At 38.5% G+C, this 12,805-nt stretch overlaps 1 protein-coding gene across 1 annotated transcript in view; it reads left to right on the top strand.

Moving 5' to 3' along the window:
* The window catches only part of LOC137295063 (putative ankyrin repeat protein RF_0381), a 30,955-nt gene extending 18,633 nt beyond the window's left edge, over positions 1–12,322 (top strand). Inside the window, exons 3-4 of the mRNA XM_067826375.1 lie at positions 631–969; positions 11,982–12,322. Coding sequence (XP_067682476.1) covers positions 631–969; positions 11,982–12,322 — 680 coding nt within the window. The remainder of the gene's footprint in view (positions 1–630; positions 970–11,981) is intronic.
* Positions 12,323–12,805: the final 483 nt, after the last annotated feature.

Below are 12,805 nucleotides of genomic sequence, written 5' to 3' on the forward strand. Positions count from 1 at the left end.
TTTTGGTAGGTGTCATAAAGGTGTACTTTATAAACACAAAGTTATCTCCTTTGGGCTCATAAAGGTCTTAGGCATTATCGTTATTACTGGCACAATCTAGTGGAAGCTGGTGTCTACATCAATGGTAAAATCACATTCATTATGTAACCATCGTCTAGAAGCAATACCATGTATTTGTTGCCCTTCAGTAAAGGACACGGGTGTTTTGTATATTTAGACTGTTGTCACAGTAATAGTTTTAACGATTTGTATTAATTTGTAAACAATAATTGCAATTGACAATAATACCATATTTTTTCTGGATTGATGGGGTTTTTTTTATGGTTTTACACCAAGTTACGATTCTTTTTTCTTTTTAGTTTTAACTTAAGAATCGACTCATATATTCTAACAATATTATGTCATCAGAACGGTTTTTGAGCAGGCTGGTGAATCTTCACAAGAAAAGTAGTGTGACCGATGCCCATTACATTTGATGACGTCACTGTGAGATAAAAACACTGTTGCTTCTGTTGTCAACTTAATAACGTGTTACATTAGAAAACGGGTAGTATTAGCAAACATGTTTTCTGTAGTTAATGAAGCTAACAAAGTAATGTCATTCTTACATGATAGCATCTCTACCAACAGATGGCAAGCAGAAATACCCACAGGGATCACGGACACCCCAAACTGACAATCAGGAGACCTCCGGGGTCGTCTCACTTATCGATGCATGTAGAAAAGGGGACTTGGAGCTAGTAAGACGCATCATGGCCTGTTGTGTTTCTGACGTTAACAGCAGAGACAAAAAGCATGGTACGACACCACTCATGGTGGCAGCATCGGAGGCACACAGGATGATCTATGACTTTCTTATAAGACAACGAGCTAATGCTTCACTACTAGATAATTATGGTAACAACATCCTGCACTGGGCCTGCACTGGGGGATGTGTGGACATGGTTCAGCATGTAGTCACTGGCTACAGTATGTATATCAACAGTAGAACTAAGGCCGGAGCAACTCCACTGATGAAGGCTGTATGTCATGGGCACATAGACGTGTATAGATATCTTTTGGGTATCGGAGCTAATGTGTCACTGGTGGATGATGCTGGTAACACTATCCTTCACTTGGCCTGTATAAGGAGACAATTAAAGATGGTAAAGCACATCTTGTCACAGGAGGTAGTCAACATTAACTGCAGAAACAAGCTGGGGAGGACGCCACTGATGATAACGGCATACAGTGGAAATATGAAAATGTTTGAACTGCTCGCGAGCATTGGTGGTAGTGGTTTCCTTAAAGACACTTTTGGTTCAAACATACTACACCTGGCCTCTTCAACTGGACGTTTGAAGATAGTGAAGTATATCCTATCACATAACATGACAGACATAAATGCCAAGGACAACATCGGGTACACAGCAGCCATGTCAGCACAATCCGCAGGTCACCATAGAGTGTCTAACCTCCTTGTGTCAAAGGGTTGTCCATTACAATAGGTGCAGCTGTGAACTCGAAGCTTTGTTGTAATACAGCTGGACGGGGATTTATTTGTTCTACACACATTTTGCTATACCTACACGTCAGTGAATTTTTGGGTATGTTTTGTATGTAATCAAAGTGTACCATAATGTGCTAATGGCGTTTTGGGATCATGGCACTATTTCTAACTGATACTGATTTGTCAACTGTACGTTGTATTTTAAATACGCTTGTGGCAATCAGGTAGCAAACGTTGGATATTGTCAATGGTACAAGAATCTGTATCGAAACGTTGCACTCACGTAACAATTAAACTTATCCAGAGGTTGATGAACAATTACTGCAAAGGTTGTCACTGACTAACGAAAATTGATAGCTTAAGTAAGTATCCATGTCTTTAAATATTGTTGAATAAAATATCTTGAAATGTGTGTCAGACACCTGTATCTCTTCATGGTGGGAGAATATGGAAATATATTCGAGTGAGTTTGATGTGCCTTAAGCCTGAAGGCTGCAACAGGTATATCGCGTACAGCGGTTTGACCTGAAGATGTTCCAATATGTTGATAAAATTAGGATTCGAATGGTTCAACAAAATTATCACTTGTCGGTATTCGGAGTGTGTCACAAGAGAACTAACGTATATGGCACTGCTGCCATAAATCTGGCTAATTTAAAATGACTATACTTGGGAAAGTATGGGGGACCCCTAGAAACGTCCTCAGAAATGTGCCCAGCGGAGTGAAATATAAGCACAGTGTTTACGTTGAAAGCTGATTAGTTATTTTACATATAAAATTTGGAAAGTCGTGTTTTTTAGAGTAAAGATTTGTTAGTGAAAACACTCAATTGGGTCAATGAGAATCGTTGTATAGAGAAACGCACTTGTGTATATGAATCATTCGTCGTTTATGTCATCAATAAAATCGTTTAGACAATAACATTCCGTTAGCTATGTTCCTTATAATGTCAGCACGACGGTACATGCACATATGTCATATTTGGGATTTCACTTTCTTAGTAAAATACAAATTCTAGTACTAGTGGAAGTAGCGGTGGCTGAGCGGGTGAGGCGGCTGACTCTGAGGGTGCGGATTCGAATCCCGGATGGGACTCAACCAAAAATATACTAGAATTTGTACTTTACTATGAAAATGAAATCCCAAATATGACATATGTTACATTTGACCACTTTCTAAAGTGGCATTGTGTATAGAATATTTTTTGTGATTTTGTCAAACAGTCACATAATGCCATAACATATTTACTTAACTCATGTTCAACAGAATCAGAGGCTTTTCCGATACCCCAAAAGAATAGATATGCATTATCTTCATAAACTTCTAGCAGACTGACCAAGAATGGCTCTGTTTTGTATACATCCTGCTTTCCTCTTTGTCGATTAGATAATCAGTTACAGTCTTAAGCATGTAAGCCATGGCTTTTGCAACCATATGTCTAACGTTGTCGTCTACGTTTGGGAGTTCATGATCGAAAAAAATAATATCTTTACGAGTTGCTGCTAAGGTAGATATCATAATAAACAAATATCTCTTTAAGTATTACATTTTCCACTTTACTAAAGAGTCATCATTTCTATTTAACGATAATAGAACACTTTTTCTTTGCCTATCTCTTTCTAAGTTAGTAACAAAAATAGCGTGTGCCCTTTTCTGCCCATCTTACTATGGATCTGATAAACACACTTTCACGTTTCTCTTCATACAAAACTTTCAGTCCATCTGACAAGTGTTACGTTTATAAATGTAAATGACAAAAGGTATAAGAAATATCCTCAGAACCAGCAAAATAGAATACAGACAAGTCTATTTTCAGTAATATGTATTGAGCAAACAAGAGGAAGATACAAAGAATCACAATAGAGGTTTCATGTACTGTGCAACTGAATCAAATCTAAAGTAATGGGTCACAAATATAATATTGTGTGGTCAGGCAGCGGTAGGTCAAGCGTTGACGAAGAGACAGGCACATGACGTAGGTCGAATAATGCACTTCAGTTATCCGTGTGTGTCGTCAACACAGCAACCAGCCTTATATCTAGACAGTCGCTGATTCCTGATTATTCGAGCACTGTGCGACCACATCGCCAACAACTTAAAACTTTCTCGCAGGTTCCTTGAAGTAAAAGCAAGAAGTCAAGATAAGTAACTCTAAAGCACTACCTTAAAGGCCTGCCACTAAAATACTAAGAGCACTGAACATTGTTGATACGAAATATGACCCACAACAACTATCAGTCAAAACAATGTGACAAAATGATAACAATCGCTTAATCATTAACACAATTTACAGAAAATACACCCCCGTAACACAATTCTTTAAGTTTTAGTACATTATCCTCTCTCTGGTTGTCTATTAACATATCCCCTAAAGTAGCTACTTCTTTTATGAGCCTCTTTTCCTCTTTATGGGTATTTTTTATTGTTTATGTTTATTATAATCTCTACTTTATAAGTTGTATGCTTCTCTCGGGGGTAATATGGTATGATGTACTTCTCTTTGTAGCAGTGTCATCACTCGCCTGGTAGATGAATTACCCTCTCGAGAAACATACAACGTTTTCATCTTACCGCCATGTTAATGTACAAAATATTATTTTATTTTGAAGATTGCAAAATGGAGTCTGCCTCCCGACTTTCGACTTGACTTAAAATCAGTGAAACATATTCTGACAAGCTTAAAAACTGCTTTAAAAACTGGGGTTTATGTTTAAGTTTAGTGGTTGCAAACGATTCAATGTATAAAATCGTGTAAATGAAGCAGCGAAAGTCGATAAAAATTGTGTACAAAGTGAACTCAAAACCAGCTAATTAAACGGTTTTCTAACACCGTGCACTGCATGCGTCCTATTACTTCACATAAAAGTAAAATCCTCTTTTGAGATTTTGATAATGATTCGCCGAATTCTTCGATTTTGTTATCATGGCATGTCATCTGATATATTTGATTATAGATAATTTCCAGGAATGCTTCCGCCCACAGGATGCGTCATATTACCACGTCTTGCGATTGTTAGAGATACAGCATCTGGGTGGAGATTTCCGGTCACCTTGGCAGCGGGTAACATTTATTCCAGTTGTCACCCTCTTCTGAGGAGTGCACGGGAACCTGTTACAGCGTCAATGACGAGCGAAATTAAATTAGTTGACATGAAGTTAAAAAAAATATTCATAGTTACAAACTTGATCCTTTCCCATTCTGGGAGTGGGTTATTGAGTTCGTCATCTACATGGTCTAAATAATTACTTATTTTGTTAACATAAGCACGTGATAGTTGATCTGGTCTTCAAAAGGTATCTCGAAAGAAACTAACTAATGGTATGTATTAATTCTAGGTTTAACTGTACCAGATTCGATATTTTTGTACAAGGGGGCACAATATTCAATCACTGACTGAATAAGTAAAACGTTCTTATGAAAATTAAGACTTCTCCAGCATCGAGTAAACTATATTCATCGATTAATTCACGCAGACTTCACTGAGCATCGTTTAATCAAAGACCGTCCTGGGAAGGATCGTTGATTGGCATTTTGGAAGATGCTAAATGATGAATATATACATTTTCCTGGCAAGAACAAGCCCCGAAACTGTGTGGTCAAGAATAAAAAACAAGAAGATGTAAATCAAGGGAATTCTCTATATTCATCACCAGCCATAATAACGCTACGATTGGACTTATAACTTGGACTGAATGATATTCTATTTAATTCGGAAAAACTAATTGTCCCTATCTCTTATAATATTAGTGACCTAATTATTAATATCCTGGTAATATGTGCCATTAATTTTAATATTCACTAAATCAAGGGACATATTATTCTAAAAGATTTTATATATTTCATTAATACCAGACACAGCAACTGTCCGCCCTCCCGTGATTAAAAACAATATCACAGCCCCATTGATCTATCCGAAACCTTTCATCATCCACATAATTAGGGGTTTCTTGGATAAAATAAATGTCTGCATTTATGTCTATCAAAAACTATAAAATATCCCTTCTTTTCTAAGGATTTCTTAGACCCTGGCATTTAGAGATTCTATATTAAGACAAACAGAACTATTTTGAGAACAAACATAACTGATAAAATATTGTTGTACATGCCACATCAGCGAGACACTGCAGAATGTTGTTGAATAAGAAAACTAAACTGGCCCCCGCTGCTAGGTGTTCGATGTATGTTCTGCCAACCAGCCTGATTTATAGACCAGATTTATTGCTCTGGATGAGCAACACGTTTCTGGTGTTGTCACAATGACACATGTACGGAAAATACACAGCCAGTCCCATACATACTGAATGCTATCGATTATACTGATAGTGCAACCCATGACACAAACTGCTTTCAGTGTCAATTTGCAAAAGGTGAAAGTGGAAAACTTTAAAATAGTTTGGTCGTTTTTACTTTTTTAACAAACAATGCAAGGATTTCACGAGGTAGTATTTACTGGTGAACTGTGCACAAACGGAGGAGTTGAGCATTCCTTGTATATTCTACCCTGGTGTCGTGACCCTGGAGCTATACTCTAGGGTATTTAATGCCTCTTGCAAAAATACAGTTTGACAATAAGAAAATATCAACAGGTTATCCTCTTGAGATAATGATTCGCCGAATTCTTTATTTTTGTCATCATAGCATGTCCTTTCATTATCGATAATTTCCAAGAATGCTTAGCTATTTTCTTCCTGTATATGCATATATACTTCAAACTAACTAGAAGGAAACATATTCGCTTTGACCTTTTTCTATTAGTTACGTTTCTGTAGCATGTATACTTGTGCAGTGTTGGTAATGGAGCCGAGCAGGACCAGGGTCCGTATTCTTGAAACCGTCATAGCCCTAAAGAATTCTTAACGCTGATCGTAGCCAATGTGTTAAGATCGGGCTCAAGAAGTTCGTAGGGCTACGCAGGTGTCGACATAGCTATCTAGATCTAAGTAGAAGACACAATGGTGTAGACCAGTTGATCGAACAGGGATATGCATCGTTTGTTGTCAGTCTAAGGCACTTGTTCCTGACTTTTCAGATGAGAAGTTCACTTAATGAGATGACAAAAGGGGTTCTCAGTCTCTTGCGTTGTATAATCACGATGAAGTGACAAAGGTGGTGCATTTGGTACGTCCAAAGCAAGACCATTTTGAACGGTATCATTTGAAAAATGAAAGTGCCAAAAGAGTGAGAATATTTGTCAAATGTAGTCAGAAATAGATCTGGATTTATGTTTCTTATTTTTTGTTTAGGTACATATCTCCTTTCTGTCACGCAGTTTCTGAACATTTTTTTAACGTTACGATATAATCTGAGTGCTTTTTCCCGGTTATCGTAGCAGCAGTTGCTGTGGTATCATTTTGTGATTATCTGTGGCAGTATATTTCACTGGTCTTATCGACATGTCTTCTGTGTGGTCTTGTGCTCAGAGTATTGTGCATATTTTCTACCTAATTGTTTCCATTCATAGGCTTGTCTTCGACGTGTACCAGAACGTGAACATTCACTCCTCTGTGAACACTGCAACATGACACAAGGATGTTTAAGTTGTTTAAGTTGTTTAAGCGACTGTAAAAAACAAATCCTAAATGTATCAGTTATTCTGCTGTTTTTATTTTCCACATCAAGTACCACGGACTGTCGACCTGAGATGACCGAGTCTGTGATGAATGGTTCTGTGACTTTCAGGAACATTGGCATAAAGATGTGCCAACAAAAATGTATTGAACATGGAGCATGTTTGAATTTCGAATACAACACTGAAACATTAACCTGCCGTTTATCAAGAGATGGGTCAAGGAAGACTGACGAAGGATACATTAGTCTGTTGAAGAATCATTCCAATGTAAGTACAATTACTCTCTGATAAAAGCAGGTTTCTTTCACAAACACTTGCAAATGCAAGTCAATTGCTAAGCTTAAAAACACGCCTGTAACCTTGATGCGGGCCCGACATCATTTTCATTACTTTTGCATCTAATTCGAAACTGCATCTGACAAATGCGCTAAAGGTATCCTTCATATCTTTGATAGGAAGACATGATCAAACGTTGTGATATTGTGGGGATATTTCATATTCACCCAATTATCATGCATATTATCATCTGTCACATAATTACCAGTATTTTATGCGCAGATGTATATGTGTTACCGATATAGTTCTTACTCCGATCGCTGGATTGAGATGTTGAATGTTTTGGAGTATCTAGTTTACATCTCACTAAGCTAAAGTTAAGTACCTTATTTGGTCTTAGAAGTTATTCTCTTTCGTATGCAAAACGAAAGAACCATCAGTAAGTAGAATTCAGTTAGTGCCTGAGGGGATGGGTAATTCTAAATATCTTACCCCATCAGTATCATATAGGTACAGTGATTAGAATGGCTTTATTGCTTAAAGCTTATATAGTCTAAACTCCAAACATATTTAAAACAAATATAATTTATTCATGACATAATTTATAATATACATTTCCGATTGCGAAAACAACCCAAATAAACATTATTATAAACATGCAATCGTAAATCCAAAGTGCAATATTTTGTCCTTCTGTTGCCTTCCCTCGAAAAGAAGCAGCCGTGATACCGAACCCAATCAGAACCTATGGGCGTGCACTGAAGTATAACAAAGACTTTCATTGGCTGCTTTATCGGTTAATATGCTGAGTTGTATGTATATAGAGATATTGGGTTTTGTAAATACATGCTTATTTTTTCTACATTTGTGTTCGATTCAATAAACAAATACTGAGATGGTGAACTACTGCGTGGCAGGAAACTGTCGTTCGTCCAAGTATAAAGCAGAACTTGAAAGTGACAGCGGTTTCTGTCCGATCCGGTGCATCCGAGAAAAATGCAGAGCAGCATAGCTTTTGAACCACTTCCAAGCTCGGGTGAAATTAGGGAATCGTTTTAACTCCGATTTCACGGGCTTCTTCCTTCACATTAGTTTTCAACTTTACAAGTTGAATTTGCATATTGATAATTTGTTGTAAGTCCATACCTGAAAGTATTAGAATCTTGAAAAAGCACCCACGAGGATCCCCGTTAGAACTGGTCTTCAGCGACCCATGCTTATTTATCGAGGCGATAAATCGGGATCGGATGGTCCGGCTCGCGACTTGGTCAGCATTACATGATAAAAGACCTCGACGCATTTTTACAATACATCCTGTTTTAGATTGGGTGCCATAGTTTACCTCTTTCTTAACAGATGCTGAGCGCTTTTGCCGTGGTGAGATATCTGCAGGATTTCGTGACCAATTCTTCTTACAATTCCACCGCCATGAAGGTGGATCACCACCCAGTATAACTTTTTGAGTGGGTTTTTAGTTAGCAATATCATTGCAACATCACGGAAGGGGGCACCAGAAATGGGATTCGCACATTACACATGGGTGGAACCCCACTCCCCCGAAAAGAAATCCCCTGAGGATCATTTCTCCCTTACCTTTGGACTTTATGACTTATTATTAGCTTCTGACCTGAAATTTCAGATACATGTATTTTCTCGTAACTTTAGGTTCCTTTCAAAACGTTGACATTTCAAATATCTTCTCGTCACTTTATGTTTCTTTCACAAATTTCAAATTCAAATATTTTCTTGTTACTTCAAGTTTCTGTCAAAAACGCTATTTCAATAATTGTCTCGTTCAATGATTATTTACTCGTTTCTTCAATTATTCCCTCGTTCCTTTAACTTTCTTTCAAAAACTTCAAGTGACGAGAAAATACACGAAGCAACACCCAAAAATTTCAAGTTTTGGAAAGAATTTTTAAGCAACGAACAATACTTGAAATTTCGAGAATTTGAAAAAAATCAATTGATTCTCGTTTTTGACTGAAACTTGAAGTAATGGGAAAATACTAGAAACAGCGAAAAACACAGATGAAACAACGAGAAAGTAATCGACTCAAAGCAAAATTATTCGAAGCAATTCTAAAACACCGAGAACATACTCTGAATAAAATATTGGATTACCCTTAAAACTATAACACAAGAACCTATCAATAGTTAAGGCAGAATAGCCTTTCTTAATCTTTAAAAGATTAAACGATCTCTATTTTCTACAGAGCTGGAAATTAAAATGTTTTCTATTTTTAGGGTATTGTATTTATTGTCTATTCCGAAATTGTCTTTCTTCCTTTTTAACCTTTTTTTATTATTCTCGAAGTAATAATACGTCTTTAAAACTCATTTGTTGTCAAATGAATCAATGCTGAACCTGATCAGCATCAATCTGATACCAATACCATCTGGCCCCGATTTCTCGAAACAAACTTAAGTCTGAGTTTTGACTTAAGTCTGAGATTTTTCTCAAATTTGAGAAAACACTTTTCACAGAATGAACTGAAATCGGCACAAAACGCAAACTATATTAAACAATTGAGTTTCGTGGATAGATTACTTAAGGTGTTTGGGTTTTTATATTTAGAAATGCAGTTGAGTTAAAAATTCAGCTGTTTCAAATTGTGAAACTCAGTTTGAGATTTGAGTGAAAACTTAAGGTTTTTTTTCGAGAAATCGGGGCCTGATGTGAATCTAATATCAATACAACACTATAGAATATACAATGAACAACGCCTGTGCACAACAATCCCTGTACATAACAACACTTGTATATAACAACACTTGCACACTACAACAATTGTATATAGCAACACTTGTACATAGCAACACATTTACCTAACAACAGCTGTACATTACAACACCTGTACATAACATCTTTACATTACACCATTTGTACACTTATGCATAAGAAAACTTTTACATAACAACGCTTGTGCATTACAACATTTGTACATAACAACGTGTGCAATACAACACTTGTACATAACAACATCTGTACGTAACAAAGAACGTATCGCCATGTTCCTGTGTTTGAAGGTCTCGGGTTGTGGCTGTACAACCAGAACCTGCAATCTCGGGCGACGATGTATAGAGAAACGATCTGGTAAAGCTGTCTGTGTACGAGGTAAGGTTTGATCTTATTCACTGTCTCTCCCATGTAATTCTTCAAACGTATTTATAAGTTATAGACACGTACACACATTCACTCACTCACTCATGGCCGTATACACACTCACTCACTCAACACAGACACATAGACACGCACACACATTCCCTCACACACACGTAGCCGCATACACACGCACTCACTCCACGCAGACACATAGACACGCACACACATTCACTCACACACTTGTAGCCGCATACACATGCACTCACTCAACAAAGACACATAGACACGCACACACATTCACTCACACACTCGTAGCCGCATACACAGGCACTCACTCAACACAGACACATAGACACGCACACACATTCACTCACTCACTCGTAGCCGCATACACACGCACTCACTCAACACAGACACATAGACACGTACACACATTCACTCACTCACTCGTAGCCGCATACACACGCACTCACTCAACACAGACATATAGACACGCACACACATTCACTCACTCACTCGTAGCCGCATACACACGCACTCACTCAACACAGACATATAGACACGCACACACATTCACTCACTCACTCGTAGCCGCATACACACGCACTCACTCAACACAGACACATAGACACGCACACACATTCACTCACACACTCGTAGCCGCATACACACGCACTCACTCAACACAGACACATAGACACGTTCACACATTCACTCACTCACTCGTAACTGCATACACACGCACTCAACACAGACATATAGACACGCACACACATTCACTCACTCACTCGTGGCCGCATACACACGCACTCAACACAGACATATAGACACGCACACACATTCACTCACACACTCGTAGCCGCATACACACGCACTCACTCAACACAGACACATAGACACGCACACACATTCACTCACTCACTCGTAGCCGCATACACAGGCACTCACTCAACACAGACACATAGACACGTTCACACATTCACTCACTCACTCGTAGCCGCATACACACGCACTCACTCAACACAGACACATAGACACGCACACACATTCACTCACTCACTCGTAGCCGCATACACACGCACTCACTCAACACAGACATATTGACACGCACACACATTCACTCACACACTTTTACAGACACATGTACACACACACAGACACAGACACGCACAAATATATACACACACAAAAACAAGTTTGTATCACAGAGGGTTGCAGAAGATTATCGACAAGATTTGGAAGTTTCATGTCTTTGTGACCTGCCAAGCCATGTAAGAGGGTTAACAGCTTTAATCATCCAGCCTGTAAAAATCTAGACGGAAAACAAGAGCCTAGCGTGCAGGTGCATGTGTGTCTTTTACTGTGTCTGTTTATAGCTTCTATTCTAATTAAGAAAACACATTGCCTTTGTGGACATGTGACGTAAAACAGCGTCACATTATAACTTATAAGTGGGTTACATCCTTGTTAGTGTCCTAATGCAATGGACGGCTCTGGTACATTGATGTCACTTTACTATTATTATATATTAATCTACAGACGGAAAGCAGAACTACCCCGAGATATCTCCACCACCCAAAACTGTCAGTCAGGACACGTCAGAGGACATGTCACTTCACGATGCCTGTAGAAAGGGGCACCTGGGACGAGTGAGGTGCATCCTGTCCCGGAGTGTAGAAGACGTAAACCGTAGAGACAAGAGTGATGGAATGACACCACTCATGTTTGCAGCTCAGACTGGACGAATACAAATATTTGACCTTCTCATTCAAAAAGGGGCTAATCCTTTCCTTGTAGATTATTATGGCAACACCATTCTGCATATAGCCTGCATGACAGGGAACATGGATATGGTGAAACACGTTGTCGTAGAAACTTGACATCAACAGTATATCGAAATCCGGAAAAACACCCTTGATGAACGCTGCGTATAAAGGCCATACAAACGTGTTTGAATTTCTCGTGAGTAGAGGAGCTAATGTATCACAAGTGGACAATTCGGGAGGAAGCATCCTGTCCTGGGCCAAGAAAGGGGGACGTACAGTGATGGAGGAGTATGTACACAAATACCTTAAGGGACAACTCCCCTGAAGATATTGTATATCATGAACAAATAGACATATATATTATCTTGCTTATGCGGAAACCAATGTGTTACTGGTGGACAGTGACGGTAGTAAAATCCCACACGTGCCCAACATAGGGATACATCTGATGATGGTTAAAGTTGTCCGGTCACAGGACAAAATTAGCATTGACGGCAGAGTGAGTGAGTGAGTGAGTTTAGTTTCACGCCGCATTCAGCAATATTCCAGCTAATATGACGGTGGGTTGTAAATAATCGAGTCTGGGACCAGACAATC

This window comes from Haliotis asinina, chromosome 1 (assembly GCF_037392515.1).
Source record: "Haliotis asinina isolate JCU_RB_2024 chromosome 1, JCU_Hal_asi_v2, whole genome shotgun sequence".
Taxonomy (NCBI): domain Eukaryota; kingdom Metazoa; phylum Mollusca; class Gastropoda; order Lepetellida; family Haliotidae; genus Haliotis; species Haliotis asinina.